This window comes from Phyllostomus hastatus, unplaced genomic scaffold (genome assembly GCF_019186645.2).
Source record: "Phyllostomus hastatus isolate PE091 unplaced genomic scaffold, TTU_PhHast_1.1 phas_scaffold_755, whole genome shotgun sequence".
Taxonomy (NCBI): domain Eukaryota; kingdom Metazoa; phylum Chordata; class Mammalia; order Chiroptera; family Phyllostomidae; genus Phyllostomus; species Phyllostomus hastatus.
In genome coordinates this window covers 6,649,262-6,670,533 of record NW_025334039.1, presented here as the reverse complement: position 1 = coordinate 6,670,533, position 21,272 = coordinate 6,649,262, and the positions used below count along the sequence as shown (strand labels likewise).

Here is a 21,272-nt window from a genome sequence, read left to right as displayed (position 1 = left end):
ATTGTCTCTCTCAAAATAAAAGAAAAAAGGTTTACTCTCTTAGCAACTTTCAAAAATGTACTTTTATTCAATATAGTCAGCATGCTGTACATTATATATAACTGAAAAGTTTTACCCTTTAACAGGAAGTTTTCACTTTTTGACCACCTTTACCCATTTTCCCCACCCTTCCACTCCCCACCTCTGGCAACCACTAATCTGTTTTCTGTATCTATGAGTTCAGTTTTCTTTTAAAGATTTTGCTTATAAGTGAGATCATACAGCATTTGTCTTTCTCTCTCTGCCTTATTTCACTTAGTATAATGCCCTCAGATCCATCCTTGTTGTTATAAAAGGCAAGATTTTTCTTTTCTATGGCTGAATAATATTCCATGGTAGATTATGTGTGTGTCTATATAATGGACACTTAGGTTGTCTCCATGTTTTGACTATTATAAATAATGCTGCAATGATCATGGGGGGAAAGATATGTTTTTTGAGATAGTGGTTTCATTTCCTTTTGATTATTATTAGTTTTTAATTGTGGTAAAATACCTATACTATCAAATTTACCATCTTAACCATTTTTAAGTGTACAGTTCAATCAGTTAAAAATATTCCTTAATTCTTCAAGTAGTTAAAGGTATGCGTACATTTTAAAAGGCGTAGAATATATTTTATTTTTCACATATAACTTCCTTAAATCTATACATGCCCTATCTATATAGAATATACCTAACAAGTGAAAAATTGATGTCCTGTTGTAAAATGTTTATGCACTTTTATTTGACTATAACACAAATCAAGTGGTGGATTTTTCCCTATATTTCTAGCTTTGATACCTGAAAAATAAAATTTTAAAAAATGATTTCTTTCCCATTTGGAGAATAAAGATAAAAAAAAAGAGTCCATCTGAGCCAAAATCAATTCAGATTAGGCTGTATCAAAATAGGGAATCAATGTTCAACATGTTTTTTCATGAACAGTCTGGAAACCTGGGTGGAAACCTGGGTGGTCAAAGAGAAGTTGGAAAACAGGTGTGGACAGGAAGTTGGGGCCCAAACCAGGCTCTCTTGGACAATACTTTAACTTTCCCTTTTGAAAAACTCAAATTTTTAAGTTCAAGTAGAGACTCAGTCATTCAGTCTAAACATCATCGTTATTCTGGAAGGTGGGCGCCCATTGAACAGTTGAAAAGAGCCAGATGTGAGCCTGTTGGTCAGTCAGTTACGACCACACTTGGGGTCAATAGCCAACTTTCTGCTAGACCGGGTATAGGGCTGCCTTCCTGTTGAAATGACTAGGGTGGCGGGGGCAGGACTTGATTTGAAGTTGTCGTTGCATCGCAGTGTTTTTACTTAGATCTGTGTGTTCATTTGGGGTGGCTTGGGAGGGACAAAGAGATTATTGAGGAGCAAGGAACCTAAAAACCCAAGCCACCCTTGGCACCTTTATGTACCTTTGTATGCACTTGGTCGAATAACTTGCACTGCAGACCTGCACGGCAGATGTTATTGTATTCATTCTACAGATCAGAAATTGAGGTTTTAAACTAGGGTCACAGACTCCAGTGGTGGAGTCAAGATATTTTTTTTCATCCAGGTCAGCCAGACTCCAAAGCCTACTACTAAACACCACACTGTCACTTCTAAGGTAGATGTTACTCTGTCCTTGTCCCACATGCCCAAGTTTGCTGAGGGACATTTACATCGTCATGGGGGAAGGCTTTTCTCTTGGTAATTGTTTAAAAGCTGCCACATTTTTGAAAGAGGGGGTGGGTACATCTGTGACAACAGATGGCTTAGAACAGCTGGGAGTGCGTGAGTGCTTGGACGACGATGTGGACAGGCTTACGTGGAGTAACACACACGTGTGACTTTCTCTCTAGGAATTAGCTGTCCCAGTGGTCCACGACGGTGGCGCCCTATTGGCTTTTGTCTGCGGTGTGATGTACACGCTCCTGCAGTCCGTCATCTCTTACAAGTCGTGTCCTCAGTGGAACAGCCTCTCCACGTGCCACATACGGATGGCCATCTCTGCCATTTCCTGTGCGGCTGTCATCCCCAGTATCCTTTCCACATCTGTCAGTGTCCTCACAAGCTTGACACCTTCCTCTACCCTGCCCCCAGCAGAAAAAAAAAGCATGAAAAAAGCAAAGGTTATCAGCCAAGTTTCCATATGCTTCAGAAGAACCACTGGGAGAAAAGTGTAAATCATTAAGAAAAATGTCTCAACAAGGTCAGGTTAGATCAAAAGAATCTTCAGGGAAAAGAATGTTATGAAAAGAGGATGGAAAAAATGTCGGAAAACTTCAGTCTTTATTTACTTTCCTTCCAACAGGGTCGGCTTCATCAGCCATGGGAAAATATTTATTTTTCTTTGGAGTGCTTGGCTAAAGACACCAAATATTGGTATTGTACTTAAAGTAATAGCCCTGTGAAGTCCCAAGAGGCCAGACTCTCCCCTCTCCCAGCACGTAGGTGACTAGATGGCTTGACTTCCTCATCCACATTAAGAAGTTTCTAAAAGCTCTATATTATTTACTTCTAAGTCAATTAAGACACACATAGCCTTTCCCTTTTATTACTGATTTCATTTTCAAAATTTCATTTTGTTTCCTAACTCAGCAATGTGAGAAAAAAATATGTTTATCAGACTTGTATGTTCTGATTTAGAGGAAATGAAAGTTCTCTCTCTTTCTCTCCCTCTTGGGATTTAACACATAGTATAAAAAAGCTCTGGTCTGCAAGGGGTGGAAAATTCCCCATCTTTCGAAATACCATTAGCACTCATATTAGAGAAAGATGCAAGGTCATTAAAATGGTAATTACGCTCATGTTACAGGAAAATGGGAACTTTTCTAGTAGCCATTTTGTTAGTCTGGGTTGGATGATGGTCTAAAGTGTGAGCTCATGTGATAGCATCCCACGTGCTTCTGATATTGAGCTTTGCATCACGCTTTGCAAATAGAAGCTATTCAAAATGTGAAGTCTGTGTACGGTTTGGGGTTTGGTTTTGTTTCCATCTTAGGGAAGGAAGTTTTTAATTACAAACTTTCTAAGCGCAGAGGAAATAAATCCTAGTGCTGAGAAATTTAACAACAAAATAATTACCCTGGTTCCTTGTATGGTTCTTTCTGAGTTTTCTTGTCGTATTTGTGGGTTGGCGACATTCACACCTTCTCTTTGAATATATTTCCTTCAGACCTTTAGCTTGTTTTAGTTGTAAAGTTCAGAGCAGAGGTGTTTGTAGTGTCAAAGGCAAAGTTTGTTATGGTAGGAAACCTTTTCTCGCTTCCAACTCTGGAGACAGGTCTTTAAATATTAAACTCAGAGAGAGTGTTAGTACAATAAGCATTTCAGGCCTCAGAGTTTCACATACTATGAGTTCCCATTTCTAGAGGGTTCTTATCAGCCTTGCCAAGGGGTCGCAGTCCTATACAGAAACAGGGTATGTCCCTGTATCACATTAATTCATTCATATGAAAACATCTTTTTCCTTAAACATTACCATAGGATTTATATTTACTTGCAAATACTTCAAAACATCTTGAAAACACTTGTGCTTCTCTTTACTGTAATATTTCTGTGTAATGGCCTCATTTAAAGGCTGAAGAAACTGAGGCACATTAGAATTAGGCTTCTAAGCCCTTCCTGGTAAACTGTTTGTCTTGCACCAGTTCTGACAGCGTTACCTTCACAAAATAACTAATAGCACAAAGTCTAGGTACTTTGGCTTGAGACACAGGCTCTGAGCCCCGCAAGACTTAGCTGTTTCCTGTCCTTGCTTTTACCCTCTGCCCTTCTCCTGGCTGAGTACTGCCTTCCACCTTTTCTTTCCAGCCAATACGGTAGCCACAGGCCACACGTGGCTATTGTGCACTTGAAACGTGGCTGATCTGCATGGAGACAGGCTGTGGTGTAAAATATCTCATTAATAATTCTTTATATTATTACATGCTAAAATGATACCATTTTTGATCTTTTGTATTAAAGGAACTATATTATTTAAATGATTTTTTTTTTAGTTTTCTTAAAATGTGGCTGTTAGTGATAAAATGGCACCAGAATGTTACCAGCAATTGGATCCCAGTTCAGCAACCTCAGTACTTGAGTTCTGGCTAAGTAAGAATTCAGAGCCACCCTCGCTGGCGTAGCTCAGTGGATGGAGCACAGGCTGGGAACCAAAGTGTCGCAGGTTCGATTCTCAGTCAGGCCACATACCTGGGTGGCAGGCCACAGCCCCCAGCAACTGCACATTGATGTTTCTCTTTCTCTCTTTCTCCCTCCCTTCCCTCTCTAAAAATAAATAAATAAAATCTTAAAAAAAAAAGAATTCAGAGCCAAGACTCAAGTACAAGCAGAAGCTTGTTTAGAAAGTCATAGAGGTAGAAGTGAGCTGTGGAAGAAGGGAGCCAGCTGGGCTGAGTGGACTCAGGAAACGTTACAGAGGCAAAAGAAGTGTCCCTTGGAGCTTAGGAAAAAGAAAGACAGAGAGAACTCACCTGGAGAAAGGAGAGGTGGAAAGGCATGGCGCTCTGGAAGGAGAGAGGAAGGGATGGAGGGAGGAAGGTTGGAGGGGAGGGGGGAGAGAGAGAGAGCGAGCGAGCCGGATCCTCTGTTCTAAGAGGTTTTATCCTCTCTCTAAAGGCAAAGATCTTAGGGGAGGCCCCAGGGGGAATTTCAATAGAATGTTCCTCAGCTCTTCTAGGTATGTCCTTTCGGGGTTGTGGCCTTTACTGATTGGTCAGTGCTAGGATAGGGGATCGTTAGTCCTCACAGCTCATCCTCGATGCCCCTGCTGGCCTTGCTGCTTCCCGAGTCTCTGCTTTCACGATCATTTGATGTGGGTCGGCCTCTCATTGTCCTAAGGACATAATGCTTAAGGGAGTGGCCGCGCAAGGGACCACTTGTTTGCCGGCCCCCTTGTTCCTCCTCTGAGGGGGTCCTACCCTGCATGACGAGTGACATGTCAGGGGAGGCAAGGTCAGAGGGGGTCCAAACTGCATGACCAGTGATAGGAAAGGTCAGAGGGTCTAAACCACAAGGCCAATAATACGCTAGGGGAGGAAAGGTCACCCTGAGGGCAAGGTCCTTGTTTTCCCAGTTTTCCCTGTTGCCAGGTGCCTGGTGCTTTCCGCCCTGGTGACCGCCTGTACTTGGCCTATTGTTCCTCCTCTGCTCATGGCTAACTGCTCACTACACAGCTACTATCGTAGGAAACTTAACTTTACACAGGGGGCTGTGTTACATTTCTGACAGCTTTGCTCTAGAGGGCTCCTCCAACGTCAGAACTCAGATTAAGTTCCACTCCGTGAAGGCCCCCCCGACACCCCAAGCCCCATTCCACTCGGAATGAATACTTTTTCCTCTGCCACATCCCTGTGCCCTGTTCTTTCCTTTCACGGGGACAGTCCTGGGCTTCCTCTGGCAAGACTGTGATGTTTCTGTGAGCTGAGACCAAGTCTGTTTGGCCAGGGTTTCCCCTGCCTCTGCCTTCTCCCTTTGTAACGTGGTCCCCGGTCCCCAGAACACGGAACTAAAAAGCAAATTAATGAAAGAATTAAGAGACTTTACAGCTATTAGAAACAGAAGCATGACCATGAAAGGACCAGAGAATCTGCTACACGCGCTACTTCCTTTATTCTGAAAAAGTGAGAAGTGTTAAGGCCTGAAAAATATGGGGTTGGGGGGCAGGGAGAGGAGGTGCTGACTCCAAATTCCCAGGAGGCTGTAAACTTGGCATTGATGCCACACTTGGAATTGCTAAATTTTTGTAAAACCTTTTTTAGAGCATCTCCTTTCTTCCTAACTTTCTCTTTTGCCTTCAGTCCAAGTGGATGATGCCATGGCCTTTGTTCAGATAGTCCTGTCCATGGGGGCGACAGACTCAAGGCCCTGGCATTGCTAGGCTGGCCCCAAGGTCAGATGTAGGACGTGTCTCTTCGATTTGTAAAACCCTTTGGGCTTGGGAGGGAGGGCTCAACTTATACCCAGTTACTTGATAGACATCTGTGTTTTAATTTCTGTAGCTTGTTTTTTGTATGTCAGCCACAGTACTTTATAATACTTTGGTACTTTGAAATGTTAATTTTTCCCTAAAGCTATTGCCTTAAAGATAGTATTTTAGGGAAAAAGTATTTTTATTCAATATTTTTATCCAGGAAAAGCAGTATTTTGGGAGAAAGGTGCTCAAAAAGTACCCGTCTTGGACTGCTGTGTCCATCCCTTTGACCAAATTTGAACAAGAAGTGCAGCTGGGCACACCACCGAGAAATGTGCAGGCTTGAGCAAAATGTGGCCACAGATTAAAATTTCGCTGTACATAACTGAAAAAGTATTTGCTAAGAAATAACTGTATTTCCATGTTGTAGTGTAACTGCTGTGATAATTGAATGTAAGGTTTGAGATTATAAGCAGCTGATATAGCTTGTTTTGATTGTAGGTTTTAATGTTGGTATTAACTTTTTTATTATGTTTAAGTACACAACATAAAACTTACCACCTTAATCCTTTTTTAGTGTGTGGTCCAGTGGTTGTGCAACCACGAGCACACCATTCCATAATTTATTCATCTTATAAAACAAAATCTATACTTACTCAACAGCCACTCCCTGTTGTCGCCTCCCCCAGTGTCTGGAACCACTGTTCTACTGTCTTTATGGTTTCGACCACTCTAAGTACCTCATGTGGATAGAATCACATAATTCTTGTGTTTCCATAACTGGCTTATACACTTAGCATAATGTGCTCAAGATTCATCTGTGTTGCAGCATACTGCAGAATTTGGCCCTTTTTAAGGCCAAATAATAGTCCACTGTGTGCACGTGTATACCACATTTCGCTTATCCATTCATCCGTCAACAGGCACTTGGGTTGCTTCCAAGTTTTAGCTATTGTGAGTAATGCTGCTGCAAACACGGATACACAAATATCTGTTTGAAACTCTGCTTTCAATTCTTTTGGGCATATACCCCAAGGTGGAATTGCTGGGTCACCTGGTGGTTCTATTTGCAATTTGTTGAGGAACCTCTGTACTGTTTTCCACGGTGGCTGCCCATTCTACGTTCCCACCAGCAGGGCACGGGGATTCCAGCGTCTTCACATCCTCACCAACACTTTTATCCTGTTTTCTCAATAGTAGCCATCCTAATAGGTGTGAGGTGAAACATTTTAACACTGTAATTACCATATTATTGGATGAATAATGTAGTCTTCACATTGAAGGACTTATTTTCTTCTGTACTCTCCTTGACAAATTTCCCTTTTTTAGTGATTGTCTGTGCTTCCCTAATTTCCATAACCAAGCTGGAGTGGAATCCGAAAGAAAAGGTAAGATTTAAGTTACTTTCGGTATGATTGTCGAACCTGGTTACATGAGGTTGTGGCTGGGTGAACTTCTTAGAAAGGATTACTGTCATTTCTTTGAACAAGTTGCAAAATAGGAAGTAAAATGTGGCATATAATTAACTTACTGTCCAATTATTTGCCAATTCATGTGTCATAATTAGCTATTGGGTTATCCCAAATGGTGCCTGGAATTAGTCTCAGAATTTTGAATTCCTATTCTCTCTTACACATTTCCTTTACGATTAGTAAAAGACAAGGGTGGGGGAGCAATGTGAATGAAGATGTGTGGGAGCCACGGGCAGCGTGGGCTGCGAACCAGAGGAGACCAGCTTCTGTGTAAGTGGATAGCTCGTTTCAGGATGGAATGAGACACAGATAAGAGTCAGGGATACATTTTCGGGGAGTAGTTTGCTCAAGGTTTTAAGAGGTTGACAGAGAGGCTCACGCTTGAGTTTGGTGACCAGAGTAAGCCTCTGAGGGCTTTTGAACAGGGAAATAAACAGAAAGAATATTAGCGGATGAATATTTGTTAGAAGCAACACCTGGGATTGCTCTGGCAGGTGTGGCTCAGTGGAATGAGGGCAGGCCTGCAAACTGAAAGGTTGTTGGTTCGATTCCCAGTCAGGGCACATGCCTGGGTTGCAGGCCAGGTCCCCAGTTGGGGGCATGAGAGAGGCAACCACATGTTGATGTTTCTCTCCCTCTCCTTCTACCTGCATTCCCCTCTCTCTAAAAATAAATAAGAAGAAGAAGCACTGGCTAGGATGGATGGAAGAGGACAGAGCCCAGAGTTAGGATGGCAGAGACAGCAGTTCAGATTTCAAATCAAGATCAGCCTCGACTGATTGGAAGTAATAGGGAGAAAATGTTTGCTGAGCACTGGCAAGTGACTAATATGAGAATGAAAGGACATGATAAACAAAAGATGACGTTTTAGGCGAACCAAAGAATTTGTCCCCATGAACAGGGAGAAATAAGTTCCCTAACAGGGCTAAATTATTTCATGGAGGGGGAGGTGTGGATGGGTTTGATTTTAGAATTGTTGAATCTGGGGCTAGAGTAAAACATCAAGGAGTCATGTCCAGTTAGACACGTGGGGCTAGACCTCTGGCGGAATCAGAGCATAGCGTGTGTGGCCTGGAAAGGACCACACACCACAACACCTGGGACTGCCTGCCTGGGTTTGAGTGGACTCCTGCGGTGAGATCGTTATAGCGGTTGGTCTAGACTCCATGCAGAGAATGGATGATTCCTCCAGAAAGAAGAGTTAGGGAGAGAACAAGAAGGAGTGTTCTTTCTTTTTTTTGAAGGAATGTTTTTTCAAGGGGCAGGTGGGCTCAATGGTGGTGTTCATAAAGCCGTTTCAGTAAGAAATGTTGGAGTTAAAAGCCAGTTGCGGGGGTTAACGAAATGGTAAGAGGAGTGGTTCATTCATTCAGCTGTCAATGAATATTTGGAGATGGAGGAAGAGGAGACATAAGATGAAGGCTGCAGGCGACAGCATGGCCAGAGAAGGATTCTGACACGTGAGCCTACAGGAGACAAAGGAGAGACTGAAGATGTTGAGGAAGAGGATGATTCAGGCAGAAGTTCAAAGAAAGTGCTTCCTGAAAGTGAAACCACACAGCAGTGCCGCCTCAGGTGTACTTTGCTTTCCCACCACTGTGGGGCGACCTTTCCCCACAAATCAAACAAAAATCAGCTGCTGGGAAGGATTCATCAAAGCGTGTCCCTAGGCAATTAAAACCTTTTTTATTTTCCATTTCATTTTTAATCTTAAAAATCTGAAAAGTACCTGGTTTTCTATTACTTCATAAATTACCATGCCACTCTTGGATTACCTTCTGTTCCCAATATCAAGAAACACAAAGATAAAACTTTTGCATTAATTCACTAAATGAAATAAGCATTTTTAGGTACTGCCTCCAACTACTGAGTGCCGCTTTAGAGCTTTCATGATGCAGTCCTGTGTATTGACTGACTTGGTAGGGAGGGCGAGAATTACAATGTCATTGTCTCAATTTATGTAGCAAGGAGATTAGAGCTTTGCCTGCATTCACGCATGGGCAGTGGAGGACTCTGCGTTTTTGGTTCCATGCACTTTCATTAATACCATGCTAAAGAAATTTCGGCCAGAATTTTGTAATTGTCCCTGGGATGATAAGGGGATGGGGCAGATCCCCTGGTGTTGTCACCAGAAGGAAGCAACTTCTGTTCTCTATCCCCTAATCAAAGTAGGTCAGGTTCTCCCCAGCGGGACCTGAATGAGAAGAGCAGATGGGTGGTGACATCCATGGTGGGAGTGACGAGACATGTCTCAGAGTTTGATGTGCTTCAGTTAATCTTTGCAGATGAAACTTGGATCAAAGAGGACAACTGTCCCCATAGAACTAACTGACTTGCAATCCAGCACATTTGTTTATTCACTCTTGTGGTCTGTAGCAGAGCAGAAAGCAAAGCAGGGGAAAAAAAACCCAAACAGGTCATCATTTGAAATCAGACCTGACAGTCCATAGGCCTAATTTGGCAAGTGCATAATGTCAAGATGCAGGCGTTAGTTTTTACTTATATGGTATTTAAAAGTCTTTTCCAGCATTTAAAAATCAGGTGGATGTACACACACACACATTTTGGGTTTACTTTGCAAAAAACAACAGTGCTATCATATTTTCCCACTTGGTAAAAGTAGAATTGAGCTATAAATGTGGGCTCCCCATTTCCCTCTCTTTTTGCAACGACCAGTTTCATGTATTTTTATGAATCTCCTGGCCTCCATAGGCAGCTGACTTTGGAACTCTCATTAAAGCCATTCTCATTCTTGAAGTCCATTTGCTACTTCCTGCCTCCAAGAAGACAGTCAGTGAATGTGTGTAGATGTCTTGTAACATTTGCTTCATAGCTATGTTTACATATAATGTTAAGCAGAACTATTTGCTGAATTGACATTTTCTGTAGCAGCAGATAACACAGAGCCCAGTGGTGACAGTTAGCCTATTTCCTCTAGATACATATACTCAGTCTTTGGCAAAACTGCACAGTCCCTGAATGCCTTTCAACTTGGGGGTTCGAAGTCTCCGGAGAGCAAGTCCTGCTTTGTATGAAAGTTCTGTCTTCTGTTGGGACCATATTTGCTTCCCAGTCCTACCTGTTTTGAGGTCCTTATTCTGCTTTTTGAAAGTATATAGACAAGTCTTTTTTCTAAGATTTCATTTATTTATTTTTAGAGAGAGGGGAAGGGAGGGAGAAAGAAGAGAGAAACATCGATGTGAGAAAGAAAACATTGATCGGTTGCCTCTCCAACACTCCCTGATCAATAATCCAGTGGGTAACTTTTCACTTTGCAGGGCGATGTCCCACCAACTGTGCCACACCGGTCAGGGTTATAGACAAGTCTTAAAGCCAGAGCGTTTGAAAGCTAGACAGTGCTTTTGGAATAATGGCATCCACGTTCTCATTGGGCAGGTGCTTTGCTTCCTGCTGTATTTCCTCAAGGGGTTGACTGATGCTCACCAGACAGCTTTTTCCTCTGGTCTGACCTTCTCATCGTTATTTCAGTCACTAAGGTGAATCAATTGAGGCTAAATCCTTATTCTTTCTGGTTGCCATTAGGATTACGCATATCACGTGGTGAGCGCGATCTGTGAGTGGACAGTGGCCTTTGGTTTTATTTTCTACTTCCTAACATTCATCCATGATTTCCAGGTAGGTATTTATCAGTTTAAAGGCTATATGTTGCTGACAATTAGAATTAGAAAAATCCATGGGAAATTTCTGGCATAAAAAACAACAGCCCAATTTTTCTTTCTTTTTTACCATTATGTGCTTGAAAAAAAAAGTGTATTGTGCAACTTAGTTCATTCTCAAAGGCAAATAGCTTAAACAGCTCTTCAGCCAGTGACATGTTCCTATGTGCTCTGCCATGTAATGCCTAGAGCTATACATCCTGGTTATTTTCTTTTTGAGGAGGTCTCACTTACTAGTTTCAAATAATAGGAAATATGTCTTTTTAAAAAAAAAACATTTACACAATGGAATACTACACAGCAGAGAGAAAGAAGGAGCTCCTACCCTTTGTGGCAGCATGGATGGATCTGGACAGCATTATGCTAAGTGAAATAAGCCAGGTGGTGAGGGTCAAATACCATATGATCTCACCTTTAACCAGAACATAATCAACAAAAGAAAAAAGCAAACAAAATATAACCAGAGACATTGAAATTAAGAACAATCCAACAATAGCCAGAGGGGAGCGGGGAGGGGTCAGTGGGGAGAAGGGTTTACAGGAACTACTGTAAAGGACACGTGGACAAAACCAAGGGGGAGGGTGGAAGCAAAGGAGGGAGGTGGGTTTGGCTGGGATGTGGGGGAGCGGTGGGGGGGAAATGCAGACAACTGTAATTGAACAACAATAAAATCATTAAAAAATAATAATAAAAAATAAAACTGTGTTGTTGAAAAAAATGTCCCCAAAACCAAGAGAAGGTGGGACCTTATCCGATTTGGCCACAGGTAAAATCTTGCGTTTTGAAACAAACAAATTGGGATTAACTAAAAAAAAAAGATATAGAAAGCCAAGACCGTTCTTGAGGCCCTGACTCGAACTCAGCACAAACCATAGTGAGGTCCTGTCTTAGGCGTGGCACAGCTTTTGGGAGTTTCATAGCTGGTACTGGAATTGTTTACCTTGTTTTAAACCTTTCTTTTTTAACAGAGTGTCACCCTAAGGATTTCCACAGAAATCAACGATGACATTTGAAGAGAGAAGAGTTATATTTTAGTCATTGAAAGGCGCAGACGATTTCTAGAAGCGGCACAGGGGACGTGCAGGGCTTGAATGCAGCTGCCCTGTAGCGGGCATCTGCGGCACCTCCGGGACTTGAATTTCATTAACAATTCCCAGTAGTTGTACTAGTTCCACAGGTATGTTTTCCTAGAGAATGTAGAGTACTTATGGCATTGTAGCAATGTTTTTACAATTTTCTAAACTGACACTTTTTCCTATTCACACAGTCATTGCACAAAAGATAAGATGTTAAGGAAAAATGGAGAGCTCTTATTTTTCTACAGATTCTGTTCTGTTGTTTCTTCGTGTGTGAGTCGTTTCTGGAAATACACTAAATGAGAAATTTATCAACAAGTGAAATCAGGATATTTTTCAAGTGCATTTTTAGAGAATGAACTGTATATTTTATATCATGAGGGCATTTGTAAAATTCAATTTATAGTGACCATCAAGACTTGGTTAATAAATTAACACTAACTATGACAGTCTGATTTGTAGATGAACTAGGCAAAATGCTTCTATTGAAAAGCCTTAATATCACTATACACATTAACTCTAAGTGAGCGTGGCAGACCCCAGTTTTGAACTTCTGTCCTGCTCGCAGTGCTGGAGGTTTTTCCTTGGCTGCTGATTAGCATTTTGTAGTGGGCATTTGTGGAAGGAGACTTTCACTTAATTACTAAACTTCTGCAAAGCCAACCTGTGAAAAATCATTAAAAACACCATTCATAAAACTACCCTGTATTGTCAGTGGCATAACTTGATATACAGTTAGGCTCAGAAGCTGGCACTCTCCTCTTGAATTCATGTTTTGCTGGTAAACATGTTGAAGAGAGCATAGGTCCCAGAGAGAGGAGAAAGGAGAGGCCACTGAGGGCAGTTTATTTGCTGCTCCTTTAATGCCCGTGGCTGGATGTTTGCTCACCATATGGAATGTGAGTCAGGCCCTTTGTTACACAGCAAGACCTACACACTCCACCTTTTTTGCCTAAATCACGGATGATGAATGAAAAGCAAGCTCTTCCAGCAGAAGACGTATGCCTTGCAATGTTAATGCTTGCATTGAAAAATTAGACAAGGAACTCTCCTTCCTGGGCCCTGCAGACACAAACCTGTGTCCAAACCTCGAGGGCTCATGCCAAGAGCAGAGCAGCCCACCTGGACAGCCTTGGAGGGAACCTGGGGGTGGTGAGCCCGTGATGGCTCCCCAGTAACTACTTGTTGAGTGAGTGAAGGGTGAGACTCAGCAGCTTTTAGCCACCTCTGCAGTGACAAACTGTGTGTCCCCCACATGCTCAGCAGAGGGAACCTGATAACCATCTCTGGGCCTGTTGTAACTTGTCATAATGCTGTGGATCCCCATGGTCACGCTGGAACTGAAACACTGATCAAAGCCATGTCAAGTGGTTGTTTATTCTGAAGCGGAGGAGAATGCCACATCCTTTTACTGCAGGGTCTGTAGTAGAAGGCATCCCTGGTTGGCCTCACTTTGAACAGACTTGTTACCTGCACTTCCCATAATGCACTGTTGCTCTCATCTCCACATCTCTCTGAGAGATGTAAGATTAGGAGCTCTTCGATGACAGAGTATGTGCCTTCATCTTTATCTTTATAACTCCAGTATTTAACCGGGTATCTCCTGGTACACTGAAGGTGCTTAACCAATACTCATTGAATGCAGGAATGAATGAGTGAACAAATAAAAGAATGACTTGGGATATTTGTAGTGCTGACTAGTGAGATTTACTCTGATTTACTAGTTAAGTGATACACCAATATTTCTTGACTGTTTCGCTCTGTGTGCTGTAAATGTTTCAGTTGTTTGAGCTTCACCATTCTCTGACAACACTCTTCAAGCTGGACAGTTACCACAGAAATTGTTACATGGGCTAGACAAACATGGGACTCCTGGCTTGGCAAACTGAGAAGGCCAGAATTCACTTCAGACAGTCACATTCTGCTGATCCCATAACCTCTAACGCTGGTCTGATTCACATTTGGGTCATTTCTAATTTCCAAGAACTTGCATTTCCTTGGACCTCATGGCTGAAAGAGTAAAATAAAATGAAATATTTCTGTATTTTAGTAATTTGTGTCTTTGTTAAATTATATGTCACCTGGGTACAATGATGATGGGTGTTTACCAGGGAAACAAGTCTAGACTCTATTAGATTTTGTAAAGGTATAGTTTAAACCTTACATTTTCTTAATTCATGAAGCTTTGCATGTGGGCACAATAGTTCATGTTTGTAGAGATTCATTTTATTATATTATTGTTTTTTATTTTTTAATTACAGTTCATATTCCATATTATTTTATGTTAGCTTCAGGTGCACACCACGATGGTTAGACAATTATATAATTTATGAAGCAGTCCCCACTATCATTCTAGTACCCACCTGGCACCTTTGTGGAGATACTTGAACATTAGTATGCACCAGTCAAAACTCTCATCATTGAAATACAACTCAAATTAGTTAAGGAGAGGGGGGCATCTATTCACTCAAGTAACAGAAGTCCAAGGATGGAGCTGGCTCTAGGGATGGTTGGATTTGTCACGAGTGCCACCAGGACTCCATTTATTCTCTGGCGTCACCTCTGCTTTTCTCTCTGTTGGCATCATTCTCAGGCAGGCTTTCCCCTGGTCAGAATGAGATCCCAGGCCTACCACCTGTCTGACCTGTCCGGTGGAAAGGGAGAACTTCTCAGTAGTTCCAACAACAGCCAGTGAGTTGAAACTCATTGTCTGTGATTGGCTGGCTTGAGTCACATGCCCTTCCTGTAGTCCCGGAGGGTAGGATGCTCTGAGTAGTCAGACCTGGGTCACATGTACACTTCTGGAGCAGGAGGGGTCAACACTGCCCAAACTACTAGGCTGATGGTAGATGAAAGTTGTTTCTCAGAAGAAAAGTTTGGGAAATGGATATTGGAAAACACAAAGCAAGACTCAACCATGTAATTAAAGCCTCCCTGCCCCACCCCCATACATCAGAAAAGCCCACCTAATTTCTTTCAGTGTAAACCAAAGTATACTTGCTGATAACCCTTTTAGGTTAAAAGAAAATGTCAGCCATGTAGGTAATAAGCATGCCTTCAGTTAACTTCAAAGTTATGTTTATACTTTTTCAAACCTCTTGTGTTTTTATTTAACCTCTGTAGGGTTGGTCAGGCTCTTAATGATCACATGTTTCAGATGAGGAAGGCAAAGAGAAGTTCAATGACCTGCAAGAGAGTCTACTGCCAGATGGCAACAGCTTCCAGTTGGGGAATCATTTTCCTGATTTCTAATCATGCGGGTCATTTTTTTTTTTAAACACTCACAGAGAAGATTTCACAGAAATTATGTTTCATAAACCAAATTAAGTGCATCAGCCCTGTGCTGTGTTTGGGGTTCCTAACATGTGGCATTGTCCCAGGTTCCCATTTTTTAATCAAGTGGAGACGCACTGGTCTGATGTCTGGGCTGGAGTGAGGAAGGAGGAGTGGGAGGGCGATAAGTGGTATCCCATTCTCTCCCACCCCTCGATTCTGGCAACCAGCAAGCGCCGCCGTCTCCCCACACACATACTCTTGGTCTGACTCTGAGTGCCCCACATTCTCTGGGCCAGAGTGTCATGCATCTGTGTCTTGTTTGTTGCACAAGAGAGCAACCACAGCCTCAAGCCCTGGAGGAGAAGCTTCTGGCTCCCCTGGGTCACCCTTAGCAGATTCATCTTCTAAAATGAAGGGCAGTACGATGCCAAGCTCATATCAGAGGTGGGGTGGCAGTGACTTCCACAATTCAGTGCTTGGAAAACGCTAAAGAAGATACCAACGACATACAAATACAGTGAACTCTTGCTATCTGGACTCACTGTGATGGGGTGGAAAGAAAATTTCTAGAGAAGTGGGGACTCAACTGCTCCCGTTTACCCTACTCTCTGAACCATTTGTTCTTATTTAAAATGTTCAAATCAGTAATATTCACACAATTCAAAAAAAATCAAGACAATACAAAAGAAGATTCTGTGAAAAACCTTTGTATTTTTCTCTATCCACATTTTTTCAACGTACTCCTCTCCTTACAGATACCCACTTTTTATGAAAATATAAGCAGAACCTGGCTGGTGTGACTCAGTGGATTGAACACTGGCCTGCAATTGAAAGGTTGGCAGTTTGATTCTCAGTCAGGGCACATGCCTGGGTTGCGAGCCAGGTCCCCAGTAGGGGGTGCGCAAGAGGCAACCACACATTGATGTTTCTGTTCCTCTCTTCCCCTCTCCCTCCCCCTCTCTAAAAATAAGTAAGTAAAACCTTTAAAAAATACAATTAGAAACACATTTAAAATGTTTTCCCTTTAACTTCTACCCTTGAAGTGGCATACTGTCATTTTCAGCCTTTTTTTTTTTTGACTAAGCAAGATATCTTAGAGATGCTTCCCCGTCAATGCACAGAGCACCCTCATTTCTTAGTTCTGTTTTGCAGTATTCCATTGCAAGACTGTGCCCTCATTGATGTGTAAAAGCACAATGTTCTCAGAAAGATAAGGATGTGTAAGTGATGTGTAGCCTTTCAAAGAGATACCCCAAAGAGAAAGTGGGTAGAAAAAGAACAAGATTTCAAAAGGTAGGGACAAAAGTATGAGATCACAATAAAAAGCTCAGGAGAGCTGGGCTTTTATTGCAGAAATCTTTCCAACTATTTCACACTTTCTTCTAAACTGAGGATGCTGGCTATAAGTTCGCTTTTCCTTGGTGACACTACTCGATGAACAATCTTGTGGTTTCCAAACTTTTGCAATTACAAGTGGATGGATGACCTTGTATGGACATCATCGCGCACGTGCAAGGAAATCTGTGGGAGAAATTCCCATAAGTGGGAATGCTGGGACGAACGGGAACTGTATCTCTAATCTGACCACTGCTGTCTGTCACCTTTAGAATCTTTTCACTTGAGTATTTTTTTATTGGAAAATCTTTCCAAGTATTTCACACTGTCTTCTAAACTGAGAGTGCCAACTATATGTTCACTTTTCCTTGGTGACTCATTGATTCATCTGAGTCAATTGTGCTGTAGACGGTGTGGGACAGAGGCCAGCCGACTTTGCCACTGTTCTAAACACTCTCCCTCTCATGCTCCCTTTATTTAAACACCTGGGGCAGGGAGGGCAAGGCTGTTCACTCCCCTTTCTGCAGACAGCAGAACGCTACTGTTTTCTTTCTTTTTTTTTTTTAAGTCAAAGATTTTATTTATTTATTTTTAGAGCGGGAAGGGAGGGAGAGAGAGAAACATCAATGTGCGATTGCTGAGGGTCATGGCCTGCAACCCAGGCATGTACCCTTACTGGGAATCGAACCTGTGACACTTTGGTTCGCAGCCCGAGCTCAATCCACTGAGCTACACCAGCCAGGGCTGCTACTGCTTTCTATCTCCACCCTCTGGCTCCTTTTCATGGTCAAGAGTGTCTCCAGCTCTCCTGGGCTTTTTAGCTTTTTATTATAATCTCGTATTTTGGCTTTACCTTTTCTAATTTCATCCCCTTTCTATGCACTTTCTCTTTGGGGGAGCTCTTTGAAGGGCTGGCACATCACTTACACATCCTTATCTTTCTGAGAACATTGTGTTTTTACAGACATCGCCATCGACCAGAATATTCCATTTTCTCGAAAATGGAACATTTCTTGCAAATGTGTCATTATAGAACACCTGGGGGAATCCATAGACCGTTTGGCCCTCCCTGACCTTGTAGGTGGGTGGTCTGTGCGGAATGACCCCATGAGTGGGGGACACCAGCAGTGCAGGGTACACAGAGAAAAAGGAAACTCCAGCTTTCAGAAACTTAACAAATTTAGAAATCATATACTTTAATTTTGTTTAGATGTCTCTTTTATGTAGTTTTTAAAAATTAATAAATTCGACCCTTTAGAGCAGTTTTAGATTCAGGGTAAAACTGAATGAAATCCTGACTGATGTGGCTCAGTTGGTTGGACGTCACCCTGCAAAGCGAAAGGTCACCAGTTTGAATCCTGGTCAGAGCACAGGCCTGGGTCACGGGATTGGTCCCCCGTCAGGGCTCGTATGAGAGGCATGGATGTTTCTCTCATCGATGTTTCTCTCCCTCCCTCCCTTCTCTCTCTAAAAATAAATAAATAGCCCTGGCTGGCATAGCTCAGCGGATTGAGCGCGGGCTGCGAACCAAAGTGTCACAGGTTCGATTCCCAGTCAGGGTACATGCCTGGGTTGCAGGCCATGACCCTCAGCAACCACATATTGATGTTTCTCTCTCTCTCTTTCTCCCTCCCTTCCCTCTCTAAAAATAAATAAATAAAATCTTAAAAAAAAAGAAAAATAAATAAATAAATAAAATCTTTAAAAAAAACTGAGGAAAAAGTACAGAATTCCCCCACATCCCCTGCCAGCCAACATTTACAGCCTCCCCAAATACCCCCATCTTTCACCAGAGTGGTGCCTTTGCTCTAATTGGTGAACCTACATCGATACATTGTCATCACCCACAGTCCATAGTTTACATTATGAGGGTTCATTCTTGGTGTTGTACATTCTATAGGCTTGGTCAAATGTATAATGACATGTATCCACTATTGTGGTATCATACAGAGTAGTTTCATTATCCTAAAAACAAATCCTCTTATTACCCTGAAAAAGAAAATATTATTTGGAATGACCTATGGGGAAGTATCCTAAGTTTTTCAGTACCAGGTATTCAGGGCTTCGGTTTAACCACCAAGGACATTTGTCTACCTGCTTGCATTATCGCTCAGGTTCTGTTAACATTGAACATCTACCATACTGAAGGCACAGTGTTATAGTTACTAAGGAAATTCAGGTGCAGTGAGGTGGTCACCAAGTACCAAGTGTTGGGCCTAGGACTGGATCCAGAGCTCTGACTCCTACAGCCAACTTTTTCCAAGAGGACAATGGAATCATCAACAATCATTACATGATTATGAATTCATTTGCCAGCTTTTCTGGGGTCATAGAATACAAGGCACTGAGGAGTGAAATTCCTAAGCCGGTAAGTTGAGAAAGATGAGTGAAATGTTTGGGTTGTTGCTTCAAAAGGGCAGGTCCTAGTTGAACTCTGTGCATCTGAGACTAGGGGCCAGAGGGTAGGTAGTGGGTATTAGGGGTAGAAGCTTTGTAGAGAGGGAGGGCTGCCTGCCACACCCAGGCTTTGATGGGAGTTTGCGGTTAGCTCTCTAGCACTCACACACAACTCCCGAGGAGAAGCACTGAAAGCCCAAGGCTTCCACTGGGCACTGAGGCTGTGGGGTGGGGGCTTATAGTATGATGAAGGCAGCTGAGAGGTGCGCTTTCTTCGGACTCAACTTGTAGTGTCCTTTGCTTCTGCTTGGTGCATTGAGATGGACTCCAGGCTGTCCTCTCTTTGGAAAGAAAGATCTGCTCTCTGCTCCGCAAGGGGAACGTCAAAGTGGGGCTCAAAGGAAAGATGGCTTTGGCTGCTCCCAGGATGGGTAAGAGACGTCCTCGGGTCTCACACCTGTAGATGTCTGGGTCCGGCGTAAGAGCTCCGCCAGGAGATGCGGAGTTATCTGAGCCTCCCGCAGCAGCGGGAAGCAGAGGAGGCCTCAGGACTCGGAGTCCTGGGTTCCAGCTCTCCCGTTCCTCAGGCTAAATTAGCACGACTGATAGGAATGCCCCGAAGACCCACTTCACCTTCTTGAACAAGCCTTTTGCTCAGGGTCAGCCCAGAGTAGCTAGTTCTGGGTACCACCCAAGACACATGATGTGAGGCGCGGAGTGATGTATTTAGAGCTGGCCGGTGATTTGACAGCCGCTAACGTAACCTTTAACACGTGAGTTAGAATGAATACTGAGCTCAGTTCAGTCTGTCATTTCCTCTTAATACTTGAAAAGCCACAGTCGTGTTTGAAAGTTCCCTCAAAAGGCTCTAGCGGGTGAATTTATTCTTCCGCTTGACCGCACTTGGAACCCTTAGGTAAGAGCCACCTTGTAACTGAGACTGGGAAAATCCCAGGTCTCTCTGGCCAAGAGAAGCAGCAAAGGTATGTTCTGAGGCTTATTAAATAATTACCTAGTTGTTGACATGTGATGGGGGGAGGAAAAAAGCCGAGGTGCTGGCAAGCATGAAGAGAGATTAGTAAGAATTTGGGGTCATGTGGCTTATAAATGAGGTAGAACATTCCAGTGTTCCCTGACCTTTGGCTCCGGTCGAACCAGCGGATGTTCTTCTGACTCAGTTAACCAAGCCTTGGCAGGTGTGCCATTATTCTGGCCGCCTAAATGGCCGCGGTCAACTGTGATCCAGTTAATCCTGAAGATACGAGTCGTTAGTTGTTGGAAGCAGACACACCAGTTGCGTTGAAGGGGAGAAAACGGGGAGTGAGGAAACCCAGAATTAATGGGCCGTGTTGACTTTCAACCTGAAGTTGGTCTGATGGCAGCATAGGGCAGGTTTCCTAAGATAATAAATCATTCTAAGACTAATGCAATTCAGAGCTTCGCAGGGGGTGGGTGGGGGTGGGGAGGATGTCCTCAGTTCGGTGATACCACCTATTGGTGTTTCCCAAATGTCAGCCACGTGTGTGTCTTTGTTGGATTTTTTTGTCACGCTATGTACTGAAGTTTACTTAACGCTTTTTAATGACTCAGAACTTAAATAGTTTTAAAGGAAAATCTTTTCTCCCACTGGCCCTCCCCTTGGACTGCTTAGCTTGCAGAATGGTGTTACCATCCACTGGGTCACCCAGGGCAGAGACTTGGGAGTCCTGTCCTAGACTCCCTACCCCTATTGCATGCTTTATAATTTTTATCTCCTGTGTACAGGGTGAACAGGTACTAGTCATCCCAAACTGGGCATTTGGGGGAATGAAAGAGGCACTATTCAGAAGTGTACCTGGAGTAAACTGAGTTTGGAGCAAATGGAGGTGTGTGGCCAGCCCATCTGCATGGTCTTGAATCCTCTCCCTCTCCATTCCACCATCGCCATCTTCGGCCTTTGTAATTTGCACAGACTGGTGCAGTCGTTCATTATTGTTTTCCTTGATCTCAGTCCTGGTCCTTTCCAATACATCTTACACACTTCACATACATACTTCATACGTCACCCTCTTCCTTAAAATCTTTCAGTGGCTCCCCACAGCTTCCTGATAAGTTTTAGATTCCTTAGTGTGGCTTAC

The 21,272-nt window shown here is 42.9% G+C and overlaps 1 protein-coding gene across 1 annotated transcript in view; it reads left to right on the top strand.

Moving 5' to 3' along the window:
* DRAM1 (DNA damage regulated autophagy modulator 1) overlaps nt 1-14,179 on the top strand; it is a 39,878-nt gene extending 25,699 nt beyond the window's left edge. The window contains exons 4-7 of the mRNA XM_045826696.1: nt 1,868-2,045; nt 7,252-7,310; nt 10,938-11,030; nt 12,040-14,179. Of these exons, the coding sequence (XP_045682652.1) occupies nt 1,868-2,045; nt 7,252-7,310; nt 10,938-11,030; nt 12,040-12,084 (375 nt within the window). The 3' untranslated portion in view covers nt 12,085-14,179. The remainder of the gene's footprint in view (nt 1-1,867; nt 2,046-7,251; nt 7,311-10,937; nt 11,031-12,039) is intronic.
* Nucleotides 14,180-21,272: the final 7,093 nt, after the last annotated feature.